The sequence below is a fragment of the Rhea pennata genome, chromosome 1 (assembly GCF_028389875.1).
Source record: "Rhea pennata isolate bPtePen1 chromosome 1, bPtePen1.pri, whole genome shotgun sequence".
Lineage (NCBI taxonomy): Eukaryota > Metazoa > Chordata > Aves > Rheiformes > Rheidae > Rhea > Rhea pennata.
The window spans coordinates 106,349,212-106,368,918 of NC_084663.1; the positions used below are offsets into that span (position 1 = coordinate 106,349,212).

At 34.5% G+C, this 19,707-nt stretch overlaps 1 protein-coding gene across 2 annotated transcripts in view; it reads left to right on the top strand.

Annotated features, from left to right (window-relative positions):
• The window catches only part of GBE1 (1,4-alpha-glucan branching enzyme 1), a 149,027-nt gene that overhangs the window by 21,172 nt on the left and 108,148 nt on the right, over window positions 1-19,707 (top strand). For both annotated transcript variants that reach the window (XM_062597651.1, XM_062597661.1), the window contains exon 2: window positions 13,556-13,725. In XM_062597651.1, the coding sequence (XP_062453635.1) occupies window positions 13,556-13,725 (170 nt within the window). The remainder of the gene's footprint in view (window positions 1-13,555; window positions 13,726-19,707) is intronic.

The window sequence follows — 19,707 nt, forward strand, 5'->3', positions numbered from 1 at the left end:
TGACTCTTTACGTACCTAACAGTATTCTTTTTTCCATGATGCCTCAAAAGTGTTTACTAGCTCTTTGCTTGAGCTGTAGCTCTTAATTCAGAGGCTAACTTCTTGATAAACTGTCAATAACTAATATTAAAGCTGTTGGTTGGGATTTTCTCCCTTTGCCTTATTCCCTGATACTGGTGTGTATCAAGTTGACCTCAGATAAGGAGATGTGCGTGGTTGAAGCTCTGGGACTAACCTGTTCTGTTTGGCTTCAGTTAGAAGGCTTTACTTTGGCAGCTCTCCAGTCTAAGAACTGGAGCAAACAGTGTTTTTTTTCTAGGCTTAATTCCAGAAAGAGAGGTACTACTTTTATGTTCTGTTGTGCATATTTCGGTAGGAGAGGGGAGAAGGGAGGGATGTTGTTGCATGTGTATACAGTGTACATTTAATGCAAATGTTTGATTTGTACATAATCTTATACTTTTTCTACCAAGAGTATGATGTAATGCTTTTTCTATTTTGTACTTCAAAGATAGACACGTACATTAAGATACAACTTCTGAAGCTGGTCCACTGTTTAGGAAATTGGTGGGTGTAATTTCTTTTTATAAAGAGGAGAAAAAAACCCTAGAAAATCATAGCAATGTCATAGTGGGGAGGGGACTTACTAAAAAAAGAAATCCTCTTAAACATATAATACTCAATTATTACGTTCTTTAACCGTTTTGCTGTTTAATTTTATCTATCTCAAAGGAATGGTTAAAAATATTTTTTCTTATACAAAAGCCTCTATATAAATAAATCTTTTATCAAGGTTTGTGGTATGGAAAACTCCATTCCCTTTTTAGTACTTGTTTTAGGAGGTGGGTGTGGTATTACAAGCAGGCAAGATGAGTATGGAATTATAAAAATAGTTCCTCCTCTTTCCTCCTTCCCTTTTAATAGCAGGTAACTGTTCATCTGCTGTTTCTAAACTCCTAGTACTAGACAAATGTTAATGCTTTTGTGATCTCTGAAGATTTCTCAGTTTTATTTTCTAAAAGTAGATCCATCCTTGTGCTTAGCTTGTAGGGCATATTGAGATGATTAACCCTGGCAATAGCAGGCTTTCTAAGCTCATGCTTCCTTATCCTCCCCTCAGCTCCCTTCCTCAATATTGCACTTAAATGTGTCCCAGGCTACCTCACTGCTTCAGATATTTAAAAATCCAATGTAAGTGTCCAGACAGCTCTTTTTGTGGGTGATACTTAAAGTGGATGATTTGAGTCGTGAACAGTAGTGCAGCATCAGTTATTGTTCTCCCCTTTTTGTTTTGCTGTTTTCTTTAGTCACATCAACTTGAAACTTGAATCATAACTTCTTTAACACTATTATAGATAAGAGACTAAAATATGCTTGGAAGCTGTAAAGTAGTAGTGACTTCTATGACTATCAGGCTGTCCTCGCTAATGTAAAAACACGGTAGGCAGATGTCTTGGAAGCTATGTCATGTGTCCTTATGATGTTAATTCTGTAAAAATGGCTATATGGTTGAGATGGGTCCAACAGTTGCTGAATAGTGTTCACTCTGTGGTTAAGAAGTTCTTAACACATTTCTGACCTGAAATGGTGTATTTAGTTTTATCCAGATTGTTGTGTTTAATTCTTCAGAAGAACAGATGAACTCCACAAAATCCTAACTCGTCTCTTTTACAAAGAGGCTCGAACATTCAGTATGATAACTTAGAGAACTTGGTATTTATACCTACCTTCTAAAGATGATAGTGTGAATCAAGTTAGTGGCCATGCACTTTTCTTTTGTGCTCACTCTTACTAAAGTCGAGGAGAAGAGCCTCTTCTAGAGGGTGCCTTTGAAAATGTTTGGCTGTAAATGAAACATATGCCTTTGCATACAACTACTTATCAGCAGAGACCAAGAATACATACTTTTTGATTACTCATCTTTCCTGAGAATAGACTATATTATTTGATAGTAGTCACTGATATTTCTTACGTACATAAATACTAATTCTACTTCCAGTTTATTGATATTAAATTATAAACATTTTCCATTGTGGAATGTATAAATGTTTAAGAGTGCTCATCTTTCCTTGTTGGTCTGGCCCACAGTGAAGTCAGAATTAAGAATTAAATTTAGACAGATCTGTGCTGTGAAGCTAAGCATGATGCTTCTGCTAAAGTGCCTAAAGCTAGTATGAATAGTTTGGAAGGTAAGTTAGTTCTGTTTCCTCCTCCTCTCAGTCCCTCTGCATTCTTTTTATTTTCCATTTACTAGAGATGACATTTTCTTCCTTAGAGCTCTCTTCTGGGAGAGTCACTTTTCTTTGGCTTTACCGCTAACAGATTAGGCTTACCTGACTAATTGAATATGCAGTCAGTGTGAATAGCCCTCCATAAAGCCTCCAAACCAAAGTGTAAAATATTTATTGCACAAGCCAGAGAAGACTGATCAAACTGGCACAGTAGTCAGCAACAAAAGAAAATAAACTATACCTTGCTTCCTTTTCCATATGTTAATGTTTTTTGTAAGCATTCTTTATATGTGAAATAACATACATGCTTTTTTCCCCTTAAGTGTTGTGATTTTTTTTTGTTACAATAGAGAGCTGGTCTAAAAGTGGGTGACAAATATTTAAAGACTAGGAGAAAACCTACATCGAGAGTGTACTTGTGTGCATGAGAGTTACGTGGGCTTGTAATGTAAGCGTAAAAATACTGAATAATATGAAGGAACTGCAGTAGATGCATCAGTTTTTATTTTATTAGCAACAGTAAAGGAACACCTGATGAAAACTACTTAAAATATTGTATACAGTGAGTCTGGAACTCATTGTCACAATTAAAATTGAGGCTAAAATGGTAAGATTTAACTTTAAGTGAAATAACATAGGCTTGTGATTACCCTAGATAAGATGACAACTGTGTTATAGGAGGGCAGGATGTTTAGCAGAGATATTGATGTGGGTACCTTTTCCCTAGCAATTTCTTTTGACAGCCTCTTATGATGGCAGTCAAATCTGTAAATTTGACTAGGAAACAGCCCTATAACTGGAGGATGTTGATTGTTTTATGGAATTACAAAGATTTTTGTTTAAGTTTCTGACATAACTTTAAGGTAGTGTAGACTGCTTGGGCATATAAATCATTGATCTGATCTATTAAATCAGGGCTTTGTTTTTAATGTTTGGAACAGATTTTAGAAGAAGGTTAAGTAAGATTTATTATAGAAATTCACACTGAAGTTGTAGCTAGAGCAGCTGCACAGTTTTCTGTTAGGAAATAAATAAAACTTGCATAGTGTGCACTCTAAAGTAGAGTGGCTAGCGTAATCAGAAATATAAGGTGTAATTTTATTTGAAATAAGAATGACTTCTGACATAAAAGCTTTTTCTTATTTGGCAGACAAAATCTCTTGATTCTTAACTTCTTGAGTGTTCATGCAGAAAGATAAATCTTGCTTAGTATTGTGTTGAGCTACACATTATGCCAATTAAAATTACTTGCAGCATTACTAAGAATGCAGTAGCCAAACTGATGCAGCATACTTGGAATCCAAATTTGGGAAGAAACAGATGGCTGCTTATGTTTGTTGCTGTGGTAAACTAATAAAAAAAGTACATTGAAAATAACTCTTTTTAAGGCAACTAAAATTAAATGAAATAGTGACAAGTTGGTCTGGATTTAAATGACTAATGTGCAGAACTCTGACAACCTATAGGAGGAATATGTGCTGATTCTCAGAAGCAAGTATTTGCTTTAGAAATTATACTGAATGACACTTCCAGGTTGCTTCAGACCTGATGTAATAGCACCTGCCCACCAAAAAGCATATTATTATTATTTTTATTTTTATTTTTTTAAATCTATATTTTTTCTTTTTCCTGAAGCTTCTAATGTACTGCTTCTAGCTTGTGTTTTGATTCCAACTTTGTAGCTGTCAGTACTGGTGCTATGGGAATCACTGAATCTGTTTTTTTTCCAGACTTGACCTTGTTATCTACTAATACAAAGCAAGTCTGTTAGAAATGGTTGACAGTGGAATCAAATGGGAATTGATATGCTGTTATTTACAGCTTCATTAAAAATAATTCTGGTAAATAAAATGTTTGAGAAAGTTGTCTCAAACTTAGAGTTTTTTAAAGTGTATTTTAATGATTTGTAGAAGCCTTTTTGGAAGATTCCAGTGATAAATAGGTTTTACTAAGGGGAAAAATAAACTGCTTCTCAAATGGTGGGAAAGAGTCTACTCTACAGTTTTCAAGTAAATACTACTGAATAACAAGAAATGTGTACCTAAAGCAAAAATGCTTTAGTAAACCAGCTAAATTAATTCTAATGACTGTATTGTCTACCTATTACAAAAAAATTATTAATGATATTGCTCCTGTAGCTTACCTGGGTATGTGATTAATGTTCAATATTACATATTCTAGTGTCTTTTGGCAAAATGAAAACCTGAATGTTTAACAAGAACACAATTTCAAATTAAAGTAATAAATCAGAGTTACTGAAGTAAATCCTGCATTGTGCCACACTCCTCAGCTGGCACTGGAAGAGGAGTATTTTGTTTCATGTACTTTTGGCAGCATGCCTCTTTATCAGCCACTGTCTTTCCAGTCACGCTTGTGTTCACGTCTTTGCTACATGCTCTGCTGATTACCCTGGAAAAGGGCAATGCTGTAACTGTTCAACTGACCTTTCAGTTTATTTTCTCTTGTGTAATATGAAACACAAGCTAACATAGTCTACTGATTTCTAGAAAGAAATGTGTCTCTTTACATTTCTCCAGCTTTCTGCTCAAATATAATGGAGTTTATCTCTAATTAAGATAATTTAAAAAGAACTGCCCCAAATTTCTTTTGGTATCGTTGGTAAAGCAAATTAGAGTAATAAGGGAGTTTAAGCGTACAATTTATACACAATTAAGACTATTAAGCAGAAGGATAGCAAGACTATGACTGTTAACTGAAAAACCTCCTACCTAAAATGTTTGATAAATATTTAGCTGTGTAAAATTGAGTAAACAAGGTGTGCTACTGGTAAATTTGTTATTGGAACACAAAGAAAAACATGTAAAATGGAGTCTTAAGCATTATTTTGTAGTTGCTGTTTTAGCTTCTCTGTTGTGAGGGAAAGGTCTATATATTTTGGTTGCTTTGGCAGATGCAGAGTGTGCATAGCTGTGTTACAACTTTCTCTGGATAATTAACTTAATATTTTAAAAACACAGCCACCCACAAAAATCTTGGTTTAGAAAGTTTATAGGTGTATATATTTTTAACTCTATAAAGGTTAACAAAGATAAAAATAACTTTCTTATACACATCCTTAAGTAGAACTTACTATATTTCTTGTTGCTCTTGCATGTTTTCAACTAGTTCTGCAGACTTCTGATGGAAAGGAATTGCCTCTTGCACCTTCTAAACATTAGTAATTTGTTACACTTATCCTATGAGGTGCATCCATGTGCTTCTAATAAATTGAAGGGGGAGATAGATGAGCAAGCACATATATATGGGTAAAATAGCTTCTAAAAACATTGTGGTGGAGAAGGGTGTTCTCAGATGCAGGACTGATTTAGAGAAGTCGGTGAAACAACTATTACTAAATGATTGCATTAAGTCTCAGTATCTCTTGTAATCACTCTTTCATTTGTTTCTGAATCAAGCAGTATGTATGTTTGTTATGAGGCTGATGGCAAGACATTACAGCTGTCAGATGATAGTGAAGTCCCTAAATCATCTTAATGTTCAAAGCAGGAAAGAGGCTTGCTTCTAATGCTCTGCGTTGTGCAAGAGAGCAGTGTGCTGGAACATAAGTCAGCAAACAGTTATCTTGCTAAAATAATGCTTAAATATATTTATACTTTTTAGCCTTCATTACTTACTAGTTTTACATCTGTATCAGAAATAGCAGCTGCTGATAGGATGTCAAACTCTGTAGTAGCTCCGTAATATTTTCTGACACTTCATTTTTTTTGTCATTCTTGTAGATACTGCAGAGTATATTGTTATTAGGGCTTGACTTAGACTTAAATTATTTTGAAAAGAATTGATACTTAGTCGCTTTGTCCTTTATGAATAACTTTCAACAGAAGTGATTACACATTAATTGTCATTCAACAGAAGTGATTACACATTAATTGTCCTCAGGCAAATATTTCTTAATTTTTAAGAAATTGCTTTTAGTTTGAGGTCTACCTTCTCTCTCCATGTTGAAGTAGTGGAACCTCCAAAGAGTGTTGGGAGTTTACATCCTTTCACTGACATGGAAGGAGCCTGGATGTTTTAAGTAACTACTGAATTACGATGTTATGGATACTATTGGATTTCTCTTTCCTCTCCTCCTCCTCCAGCCCTTTCCTTCTGTTTCCATCTCCAATGTAAACTCCAGTATTACAGACTTGGTTGAATTGGAGAGATGTAGTAAAGACACACAACTTGTAAACGCATTTACTTATATTCTTGAAAAAGCTTTTTGGGTGTAGCTAAAAGAAAAGCTATCATGATCAAGGGATGCAGCAGCAGCAGACAGTGCTGCTGTGCTCCTCTATTTCCCCTCCTTCCCCTCCTCCCCCCGCTTTACTTTCCTTTGAGTAAATTTTAAGGAAATCTCCTGTGGAGACTAAAAAACCACAGAGCAGAGCTGTCTTGTCTGCTGTAAATGAAAAACTGCATGTTGGCATTCATTATCTGCAGGCTAAAGAACACTTGGAAAAGTTACTTTGAAATTTTTGCCTTTCTTGCTCTTCTTCTATGATTCTTTGCTGTGGGATCTTTTTAGTAATAAGTAGAAAACTTCTCAAGTAGGAGCCGATCTTGAAATTCTATCACTTCTTTGATGGTAAGAATCATAACATAAATGGTTTAACTGCATAAGTTTCTTACTAAACTCCCACATTCATAGATTATTAGGATAGCAATTAATTTTATCACACCTCGTGAACTTAATCATAATGAATTTAATGCAGAATCTTCATTTTTTCAGCTGAAAAATGGGTGTTAAGTTGTCTCTAACTTCATAACTCATCTTAACCAACTAATGTTATTTGTCTATATGAACACTACTGCTTTCGTGAAGAGTGATAGCAGCTGAAGGATAAAGAGTAACATGTAAAATGCAAGACCGTCTGAAATACTGTTGCACATTTCACAGGTACCAGGCTTTATATCTAGAAAAATCAGTGCTGAATATGAGAGATTTTTCTTCAAGGTTATGAAATTATAAATTTAAAATTTACTGAATTTCACTGTCAAATTCTTGTGTGTGTGTGTATAAATATATATTTATTTATTTATATATATAAATAAAATCATATACATAATTAAAATACAAATTTCTTTAGTCTTACATGCTTATGTAAATCTGTTATCACATATTTATAAATCAAAACTGTGTGACATATGCAAACCTGCATTTATGTCTTCTATCTCGTGTAGGCAATAGCACATTTTTTTTAAAAAAGCCTATTCAGTTTGTAAAGTATATAAAACATACAAATGTTGAACTTAATCTGGAAGTACAACAGAGATAGGTTACTTTTGCATGTGGTTGTGGGGGCTTGATGTAATGTTAAACCTACTATTGATTCTGTGACGTTACAGTGAATGACTTGAGGGAGAAAAGGGTAAAGTACTTGTGTAGTGAATGATTTTAATAGTGCAACTAGAACTTTAGGAAAGCTCAAATTTTAGCCATTCACAGGCTTTCTAGGATCATGATTTCAGAGGCATAGCAAGCATCCAGTTCTAGACATGCAGAAAAGCAAAATGAAATGATGGCCTCTTTCTGTGTCTCTGTCCATTAGCTGTTGGTCTTTTGTGCTTCCAAAGCATATTTTCTCAACATCCTTCTAATGCTTCAAAGGTTACAGGCTACTCAAATGTTGATTTATCTACTTTAAAGTATATTAAAAAGATTAACTAAGTAAGACGAGACATCACTACCGAGAAAGTTCAAATCAATCATCTAAAACAATAAAGTTGATTTACTGCCTTTTAACTTATGTACATCTATTGTTCTGAAGTTCATAGTGCTGGCATGAGACTTTCTGTGCTTTTGTTCCTCAAGTATGGTTACTTTGTGTAATGCTCTGGGTAGAAAAATGCAAGTTGGGTAAGGTAGAGGGATGGAAAAGAGAATAGAATTAAATTAAATTTTGATGCTTTTGCTTTGATCTGCTTTCACTGATGACAAAGCTAGTTGAAGAAACAGCTGGCAACAGGAATTTGTTCTTGACACCTTATTGTTCATTGCTTTCTGATACATCTGATTTATTGGACTTAAGAGAGTGCTTCAGAAGGAACCTCATCCTGCAACCTTCCTTCAATCCTTTCCCCCTTAAAAACAATAAAAATAAAAATAAGTCTTCCTCCCTAAACAGCTGAATGAGGACCGTTCCTTTATTTTAACACTGACATTACTGTCAATGTTTGTGTTCATTGAAAGATGAGAGGATTTGGTTATAGAGAGTGTATGTTACTGGGCATTTTGTTTCAGATTCTTTTTCCTTTGGTGCCTGCAAAATGGGCTTTCCATATGGACAACAAATATCATGCTCAAAGCCTCTCCTATTTGCTTTTATGTTTTGAATAAATTAGCATTAGCATTAGGCCAGGACTGTGGAAATAAGTTATAACACAGAAGCTAGTGTGAACAGAAAGAGTTTGAAAGATGAATAGTTACAAAAATCAGCACTGTAAGTAAGGAGACTAAAATGATTGATTACAGTGTTGACACGACAGACTTTAAAATAGTCGAATTGACTTCTGTAAGTGCAATAACCGCACCTTTTTGGGGAAAAAAAAAAAGTATGAGAATGGACATAAAAACTGATCTCTTGCAGCAACCTCGGAATGCAGCAGCATATTGATTGAATGAGGGCATCTTGTATGCTGCTGTGTTGTCTGGCATTTTTTAGTTGGATCACTAGGTGAATAAAATCAGTGGTGATAGCATTTGCAGCATGAGGAGGGTTTTGTATATCATGGTTACTACATACATAGAAAGTAATATCTTTGGGAAAAGAACTGTTTAATTTTGCGTTCTTCCTTAGCTTTGCACTGACTCTAGGCCGTATTTTGCTATAATATGTATTTCTCTCTGAGAAGTATGAGGAAATATTCTTCCCCTAAAATGTTAACATCTGAAACAGCTACTGAGTAAACTTATTCCTTCACTGTAAAGCTTACTTTATATTGGTGAGTATTTGCTTTTTGGATAGCCATTATAGTAATTCATATTGGATGGTTTAATCCTGATTCTGTGGAAAGTCAGCAAATCTCTACATTTCTGTTGTAAGGTTTTAAACATGACTGTATATAAAGTATAGACTTAAAGCAATGCTGTACCACAAATTATGAATATAATAAAAAGGCTATGACCCTGCTCCAAATGATGTTTATCATTACCATTATTTCATCGTGAGAGATCAGAGGAAGAAAAGGATACTGCTGTAGAAGTATTATTCTGTTACCAAATGCGCTATTTCAAGATGGGTATATGTGTGCTTGTGGAATTACCAAGATTAGGAAGTCTTTGTTTCAAGTAAGTCTGAAGAAGACATCTAACTTTATTTTAGTTTTGTAACCCATTGGCTGTTAATGGAGGTGGGTGAATGTATATAGGATAGGAACTGAAAAGGCCTTTGGCATGGTTCTCTCCAGATCTTCCCAAGCACGACTGTGTGTGTGTACGTGTTTGCACATGTGTCCCCAAGAGCAAGAAATACATCCAAGTTGTCTAGTTCTGTCTTCTGGGCTTGCAGAGAGTGTTTTATTTCATACTTGGCCTGTAGTAAGGGTCTTGATCTATACAGCTCTGTTACTCCTGACTCATCCCCTGAAATTGTATGGATCTCATTGCTACTGTACTAAGGTTTTTTGCTACAAAGGTAACGATTGTACTTTTCATGGCATACCTACATACAATTTTAACTTTGTAATAGCTTTTCAGTGTCAGCTTTAATGTGGAAAACTAGACAAATCTGAAAAGACTTTCAGTGATTCATCAAGCTAGGAAAATGTGAAAAGCGTACTGACAAATTCAGCTTCTTTATTTTGACTTTTTGCTCTGGACACTTGTTAATTCTCTTTACGTGTCCAGAATTTTACAAATTCTGTCTCATCTTTGAAATGTGTCCTGATGGTTCTTGTGTGTGTAGTTTGGCTATAATCTGTATTTATCCTCAATATGACATGACGCTCAGAATTCAGGGCGATCACTAAATGCTACAGACAGTATGTCTGCCTCGTGTTTTTCAATGCTTGTATGCTTCTTAGTAAGCAATGGGAATTTTTGAAATTGCTTAAATGTAAAAAACAAAACAACAACAACAACAAAAAACCCTCTCCTTTTCTGGGTAAACTACTTCTGGGGATTCAGTTTGGAAGAAAACATATCTAACAAGCCTCAGTAGTCCAGAAATGAAGGTAAAGATTTTGTGAAAGCAAAACCTTAAAATTTTTCTAAATCTGGATCATAAGCATGCACTTAGCTATTGTTTTTTCCCGTATGAAATAGCAACAAGATACACAACAACACTTCTACTTTGTTTTACATGACCTTCTGTGACAAATGACTTTCTTGTGTGGCCAGATGCATTTCATCTCCTGAGATGAGATTTGAGAATAGTTCACAGCACAAGTAATTGATCCATTTCAGAAGCGTGTGTTTTTTGTTGTGAACTTTGAACAAACTACAATTCTCTGTTTGATCATTTCAAGAGATGATTTCAAAAAATGTTTTCAAAAAATGGTTACAGAGAGCATTAGCTCTTAAATCTGATTTCTGCAGTGAATTGCATGAGCAATACCTGAGTAAAATTGCTATGTATCACAAATGGTGTGCATGTGGAAAATGGAAGAAGCATTGTGACCAAATGTATGTAGTGCTGCATTACTTGTTCAAAACTTCCCAATTTAATAATAATAAAATCCTTCTCCTCAAAATTACTATTGAAATGTTTTAAATAGTTATCAACAATTTGCTTAATATGCCAGTGAGACTGATTCCTTCTCCAGCCCTCTGTCCTCCAAAAGAAATGCTGTTTTGCTTGGATACATAAGCTTGACCACTGGCATTGCAAGGTGAGCGAGAAGAGAAATTTGCTTAGAATAATGAAATAAACATGATAATTTATTATATTCAATGTAGTGATCTCTTTATATGTGTTTATTTGAATTCACTGAAAGACAAAAGTGGAAACAGTAGGTGCACATTTAGCATTCCTATAATAAGACTACAGAGTTTACAACATATGCGTTACTTCTAGATTGGCTCCTGAACGATATTAAATCTGTCATTGTCTTTTGAAAGCCCATTTTTGCCCCTCCCATCCAATTAACCACTCAGCTTGAATTTGTTTGCAACTTCCTATTTAAGCAGCTGGGCAGAGGAGACAGACTGATAAGTGTGGTCTATTGCTATGGAGAAGTCAGAGAGGAAGAGCAATAGGCAATCAGCTTTCATATGGCACTGGGTTATCAGAAGCATATCACAGCCTCTCTTCTGTTTGGAGATTGCAGTTCTCTGTGACCTGCTGTTCTTCTCTGTTAATAAATGTATTATCTCTTTCTCCTCCAGCTTTCAGAGATTTGTATGACTGACTTTTGTTTGAAGATGAATGCTACCACTCCGTCTTGAATGTGGGAAATACCACATCTAGAAAAGGTGTACTTAAAGCTTTTAAAAAATGTTTCAGAATAAGCTTTCTACTTAAAGTTCATCCTTCCCCCTCCCTCATACTTGATTTAAATACTTCTTATTTTAAAACTTGTGAAAGTTTCATTACCTGGGTTGCATCTCTTGACATTAGAACAGGCACGGCTACATATAGCATATAAGGGGTTTTTGGGCACACAGCAGCAGAACAGGTTAATAGTAATACATGTGACATGCAGCAATTTTGAAGCAGCTTATGTATGGCAGAGAAATTGCAAGGGACAAATACCAGCTTGCATTGTGCTCTTGTATAATGCAATTGATGTATTTTAAGGAAAGCATTAAAAATTAAAGAAAGAAAAGATTAAAACATTTGTTCAAGGAGAACCCTTCAATAATAGAGTAATTTTGCCCTTACCAAATGTCAGTTGTTGAACTTTAGCTGTTGTTTTAGTGACTTGTTCTGTGTTTGTGTATTTAACCTTTATTTATTTATTTATTTATTAACCTTAGAGAGAGTCAGAATACTGAAAATTTAAATTTAAAGTTAATGCTACTTCAATTGAACTGACCAGTAAATAGACATTTTTAACCTTATTTTGAACTAATTAAGGGCCGTTTAAAATAAAGCTGAAAGCAGCGTCTAAGTCTTGACACTTTGAACAGAAAGTTGCCTTTTTTTTTTTTAACCAAGCTGTTTGTTACTTTACTCTTGTTTTGTCTCTCCTTTTTCCTTTTCAGTATCTTCACACTTTCTTTTTTTCCCTCCAGGTGATTAGAAGGGAGGGTATTGTTATGAGTAGCATTTAGAAATAGTACTGTACCTCTAGTGTGTTTTTCTTCAAAATAAAAAAAATATAGCAGACAGATGGCCATTTTTTTTCTGTGATTCTTCTCAGTTTTTCTATTTTTCAGGAAACTTAATTTATAGAGAACATAAATATATTCCTACTTTTCATTGGGGATATCTAATTTAAAGAAACAAACAAAAAAGCTTGCCTCTAACTTCCATCTTGGATGAATAAACTTTCAATGGAATTGTGAAGTTTTGGCCATGCTTCTTCACATAGCTCGCATTTCAGGAAGCAAAGTTGGCCCTCCTAATTTATCCAGTGCACCTTAGGTACTTTAGAACTGATGGGACTCCTTAGAGAAATCAGGGCAAAATCTGTCAGAAAACTCCAAGCTGTTAATAATAAATTTTTGTTAGACATTTATGGCATTTCTAGTCTTGCAAGGAGAAAGTAAATACTGAGTAAGTAGCAAATAAGTATTTCCAGGAAGTGGTAATTTTTTCAAACATTTCTGGTGTCAGGGGACTGCATATATTCTTACTGATGGTCCTTCTAGAGAGTGGTTAAGGGACTGCTTTCCACAAGTGTCAAATTATTTCCTTCATTCTTGCTATAGTGGATAGCAAATTTTTCACTGTCCTGAGATTATCTGTTCAAATTAGCTGTGATATATGTTTTGGACCTATACAATTTTCCCTATGAGGCCTACATTCAATACTAATAAAGTCTGAGGGAAAAAGTGCTAGTGAGCGTGTCTGAAGTTCTCCTGTTGTGTAGTAATACTATGATTTTTTTTTTGACTGTCAGTCATGAGTTGTAGTTTGAGACTTAACTCTATTTTTCCTGCTTTAGGGGAGTAATTTGTACTTTGTGAAGATTGCAACTTTGCAATCATGGAAAAATTGTATGGTTTATGTGTTTGATATTACTCTTATTTCTGTAAAGAACAGTGAATTTGGTATCGTAGTACAAGAATACACTGTTACAGTGTGTCTCACTTAACATGTTTTTATGTTTGCCAATTTTATGTTAAAAAAACATTTGCTAAACTGCTCCCTCCCTGCCACTCCAAATACCCCTAAATTCCTCCTCTCAAAAACACTATTTGTTTTCTTTGAAAGGTATTGTCTGTTTTATAAACGCTTGAAGAGCATTGAGGAACATGAAGGAGGCCTTGACAAATTTTCCAAAAGTTACAAAACTTTTGGAGTTAACCAATTCGTGGATGGCGGAGTATATTGTAAAGAGTGGGCACCAGGAGCTGAAGCAGTGTTTCTCACAGGTGACTTCAGTAAGTATTTTCAAGAATATTTGTTCTCTTCTATAATATATTAGATCAATACCCTCTTCGCTTAAAGACAGTTTTAAAACAATAGTAAAATTCTGATAGTAAAAGCGTATGTCATAGAGGTTGATGATGTGATAGCAGTTAATAATTCAAACTGATGGCTTTTTATTCAGCACTGCACTAGACTAAGGACATGCATGTTTGTATTGTATAGCCAGTGTTATGTTTGCATTTTATACATGTGAAGAGGTGACCCCTTAAAAGGGTCTAACCTAATTGCACTGCAACATTGGACTTAGTGCCTCTAAATTACCCGAGGTTCTTCCTAAAGCTCTACGGTTAGGCTTCTATAAAACTGTATGCAGGAATGAGGAAGAAAGCAGAATAATTTGATGCATCTTCTTTGGTGGCTGACTTAACAGTAGCGATGTTGAGGACTGAGGCCCTTCAGGATTCCTGCTGATCAAGAGGGTGTAGGTGAAGAAAGTCCTGCTAGAAAATGATAGCCAAAAACTGTAGGCGAACATATCCAAGCAAGAGTAGGTGGTGGTCTGTTTTCAGGGAAGGAGGTGGAATGGTGTTAACAGAGGAAAAATAGTAGGAGTGCACAGAGGAATGGTGCTGCTTTCTCTGAGAAGACTTATTCGAAACGTGAAATGAAAATATGAGTTTGCTGGTCACTCACACTATGCTCAGAAATAAGTTGTTTTCTAGAAACTCTTAAAAGCAAGTCAGATAGACCTCTTTTTAAGTCTTGAAATACTAATTCCACATTCTCTCCTCTCCTTCATTTCTGTACTTTATTCCTTCTTCAGGGTTATATGTTCTTCCATCATGATACTAGGAATTTTGTCACTGTCTCTTACAGGACCAGGATTCTCTATGTCAAATGGTAGGGGATTTTGGTCATTTAACTATGTCTCAGAAGTATGCTATATTTTTGCAACTTCAAAACTTTTTGTTTTGCTGAATTACTAAACCAGTGAATGCTTTGGGAAGAAAATATAAAAAAATTATATGCATTCCAGACTTTGTTGAGGCAATCAACAACTACTTCTTAAATTAAAAGGTAATATTACTGAGTTTTCTTTCTTCCATATTTTTGAGCCAGCTATTAAATGGGCAAACTTGGCATTTGCAGAAGAAATAGTTATGAACTTGGAACTTTTAAGTGCTTATATAATTTTAAAATGGTAAGAGTTTTCACATAGGCCATTCACTGTAGTGAATCTGATGGTTCTTTTTAAAGTACTATGGTTAGTTAAACATTGGTAAAAGTATACCTAATAATAAAGATACATATGGACTATCCTGATAGTTTTATTCAGACCTATTGTTAAGATTCTTCTTTTTCAGAGGTGCTTCCCAGCACTCTATTTAGTACTGTTTTCCTACACTACCAGGATTAGTATGCTTAAAAATGAAATAAGCAAAAGAAAGCATTAAATACTCACATTACACTTTTTGTTTTCCAAACATCAGACTCAAACTGATAGCATCTATTTTAACTGCTGGTATTTTATTTTCTTTGAAACTGTGATAATCTGACTAGGCAATATTGTGTGTGTGTGTGTATATATATACATATACATATATATATAAAACTTTTTTCCTTTGAAAAATCTCTTCTGAAATTTTATTTTTAAATGTAGAAGACAAGCAAAACAGAAAAGTTAGTACAGCATTTTCAGCTATGGTCCTGTTTGATATGATTAATCTAATGAATGGCAGACTAGCTTTCATTCAAATGCTGCTTGTCTTTCTGTTGGAATAGGTGATGCTGAAGTAGGTTGATATAGTGCTTGAGTTTTGGGATGGGAATCAGATGTATCCTGTGACTCCAAAATTGACTAATGAATCATCAATACCTACTCTAGATTGTAGTAACACCATCTATCAACACTGATTCCAAGACAACTAGATGAGGATATTTTAATAGCTGTATTTTATGTATATGAATACAGAAAATATTATTTCTCCCCCTCCCCCCGACTCTGTCCCTCCGATCTTTTACCCCATCAGTTACATCTTAGGATTCTTTCATGTGATGGCTGTAATAGTCTTTGGATTAAATTACTCAGCAGGGTCTAAGAATAGAATACATCTGGTTTAAATATGTATTTTAATAAATGTCCATTTTTAAAACTGACTTTAAAAAAATTAGTGCCTAGAATTTTAGAAAGAGAATATAACTTGCAAATTGACTTTCTGGGGAGGAAAAGTACACGTGTACCAGAATATTATAGTTAAAAGCTGGAATGGTTTTCTAAAAAGTATATTATTTAAAACTATTTCGTATATCACATAATATGAAGCAAAAATTTGGGACAAATATCTTAGAATAGTTCTATGTAGACACTAATGAAATGTGGCAGTAAGAAGTCAAAAGACTAAAAGAAATTCTCTTTAATGTGGAAAAAATACATTTGTCCTGCATATCGTGTTCATCATCAGTCACAGTAAAGTATTCAATCCCAAAGGGGAAGATAATGAAAGCCTAGAGGAATGGAAGATTGTTATTCAATTCAGATGAGCTTTAATAGCATTCTGATGAAAAACTGGCTTCCAAAACCTTAAGATTTAGAATTAAGTTGCTACAGATATGTTTAATTAAAACTGAATCCTTTTAACCTTCAAGCACATTGAAATCTCAAACTAATTTTATGGTTATTGTGTGTTTAAATTGAATATCGAGATTGCATTTATTTTTTTGGAAAAAATAATATAAAGAACCACTGATGGGGGTCATTTTATACAAAAAAGAAACATGGAACTTAAATGACAGCAACTGCTGAGTTTAAAATTAAAATATAATAATATAATCTCAAAAAAGTAGTTTTATGCTTTATTTTTAACTTTTTTAGAAACTTGGCTAGAAGTGTTACTCACAGTGGTTTACTTAATCTGGCAGTGTCTGTGAGGCAAAGGTTGCTTTACCAAGCAAGACTATATTTTAGATTTTCCATTTGCTTGCAAGACACAAAATATTAATGCTATTTAATTTGATAAGGTAATAACATTTGAGGATTAAAAATAATAAAAAGGATAATGATGGGCATAGGCTATATTACAAAGGACTTAATTATAATTCTGAAAGAAATTAAGCTAATAGATCATAGTAATTTATGAACTGTGCTTAAGATAAACATTCATAATTTGTTTATGCAGTTATGCAGATGTAAAGCCTCAGTCTTGGGGGGATTGTATTTTTTTTCCTTTTAGATTTGTCATAGGGGACAAAAAAGATTTAATATCTTGATACTTTGGTTCCATTTATGTTATTTTTGGGCATCGTTTTGAGACATTCATAATGAATGAGAGCTCCCATTTACAGGGTAATTCTTAGTGTCACTGTTCGCTCTGGAAAAAGGTTAGAATTTAGTGATAGCACATGTGACCTGTATTGCTTTGGTAAAGGAAAAAAATGACTTTAAGAAAATCCCAGTACTTTCAGAATTGTTTTTGTCTCCTTTTTCAAACTCATAATTGTAAAGAATTATCTGTTGGTGTTCTGGTATGTTGTTTTAATCTCAATCTAAAAAGATACTTAAAGAATTAAATGAACATCTGAAAACATTAAGACTTCTCAATTAGTACTTTTAACAGCTCAGTAAATCAAGTGTATGTGGCAATTAGCTGAATTTTGATACTAGAGGCTGTATTAACGTTATAACTACCTTAAAAGATCTTGGTGATAAATCACTGAATGTTTTATTTGCTTATTTTATTGCTGAGGAACCTAGTGACTACTGGCAATTTATTGCTATTTTAGAATCAACTATTTTTTTTTTTAAAAAAACATTTTATTTAAAAAGTAGTTAAAGTCTGAGTTTTGAGTATAACCCACTGATCTAGAACTAGGAACTAGTTTGGCTGTGCTGAGACTCAGTATGTTGTCTGTAAAAATAAAATATATATACATAAATTAAGAATTGTGTCATTTTAGAATATCTAACTGGCTTCTACCTGATTTTTAAAGTGGTAGAGGGGAGCTTCTCTGACTGAAGGGTGGGCTAGGGTGGTTTCTACTGTGACACGTTTTGTCAGAGTTAAGAAAGGAACTTAAGCCTCATAACTTGGATAGCTGAAAGTTTTGATTAGGTTTTATTTTTTGATACATTGAAATGATTTGTTTAAGACTAAAATCTTACCTACATGTGATCTGGGTACCACAAAGTATGATACTGAATTTCTTATTCCTTTCAACAAAGCTTTGTGAAATACCTAGATTTCATGAGTAAAGATAAATAGTGCTGTAATTCTGTGCTTGCAGAGAACTGAAGGCAGTAGGCTGAAGTGTAAGCTGCTATTAATATCCAGGGAAACATCAAATCTGAGAAGTAATGAAATTTGATTTTTGGTCAGTATTTGAGCTTTCTCTGTTTAATCATTTCTTAGGCAGATTATGTTAATGACCCTGCTATTGAGCTGTTGGAAATCATGCAGTGTAGAAAGAGGAAGACCTAATTGGCCTCTACCTATAACATACGCGGTCCGCAGAGAATTTTTGTCTGTCTTCTGACTTCATATTTAATCCAGATGGATTTTGATGCCCCTTTCCTTGTTTGAAATGGAATTTGATATCTCTTCCTTAAAGAAGCTCTGCAAAGACTTGTTAGACTCTATTCTGAAAACTAAGTAGTAAAACTGAGGGAAGCCTGAGCCACTTCCTTGTAGGAGACTTTCTATTTTAGGGTATTTTAACTGTGTACTTCTTTTCTTTTCCTAATTCAAGACAATGTTGTTTGTTATAACCTTCATTAATGACTCTCTATCTGGAGGATAAGAAATAAGGATTGGTTTTCAATAAGATGGTCTGGTATAAACGGGCATTTCTCTGTGTTTGTTGTTCAGTCAGTAGCCATCAACAGCAAGTAGTGGAGGATCGTGTCTGAGAAGAGGAAAGATCAACATGAGCCCACAGTATTGCTGGCAGGTGGAGACAGAGGCATATGCAACATCGGCAGAAATGATCAAGATGCTTGTGGAAAGCAGACGTTTAGATGGGTGCAACCACTGGGTTGTAATCAGATGGGTGCAGCTGTTTCCCCTCTAAAGGAAGGAGGAGGAGAGGTGAATTGCAGGAGTCCCAAGGGAATCTTTGTAACAGAGCTCCTGAGAAATTTGCTGGAAGAATGTAGGAATTCAGGAATCTTGACATATGTAGTGAATTCAAATTTGAGCAAATTTTCCTAAGTTTTTATAGATACTGTCCCAGTGTAAGACATTTGCTGGGTTTTTAGTATGCTGTAAGTTGTTGGCTGGAGTACTTGGTTCAGATAGTGTATTGTAATTAAGAAGTGCAGCTCAATTAGGAAGAGTTCTTTGAAAACCAATGAAGATCAGGTACCTATAAAATTTACCATACCCAAAGAGGGGAGGAGGGCACAGAGAATTAAAGGATTTGGTAGTACTTCCCTTAAGGAAAGACAGTTTTGACAGTCATAAACGCTTACAAGCATTGTCTGTATCTTCTTGCATCTTCTTAGGATGTTTGTTTTCATTTCAGTTTCTTCTTTTTTCCCATATTGCTTGAATTCTTTAACTTCCAACATTTTCGCTGTTCGTTATAGTAATAATAATAATAATAATAATAATAATAATTAAAAAAAACCCGACAGTTTCATCTCCTTAGCATGTTTGTGGGGTTTTGCTTATTTGTTACTTTTTGTTTAAAAGGTGCAGTGCTATTTGGAGGTGCTCTTTCTGGGCTTTTAACATATGGTGAGCAGCATATGTTGGTGATTAAAGTTTAGGTACTGTTTCTGATGTTAACTCTCAAAGCATATGCTCCAGGTAAAGGTCCTGCTTCTTGAGGGGGAAAAAAAAGAGTTCTGAAGCTTGGGCCATACTTGTAAGAAGTTATTGCTGTTGTTACTGCCACAGTAATATTTGTTTTGTGTTGGCAAGACTCAGACCTACATTTTTTCATTATTGAAGCTTTAGACTAAGATGTATGGATAAATCCCTCCTAATCTTACTGAT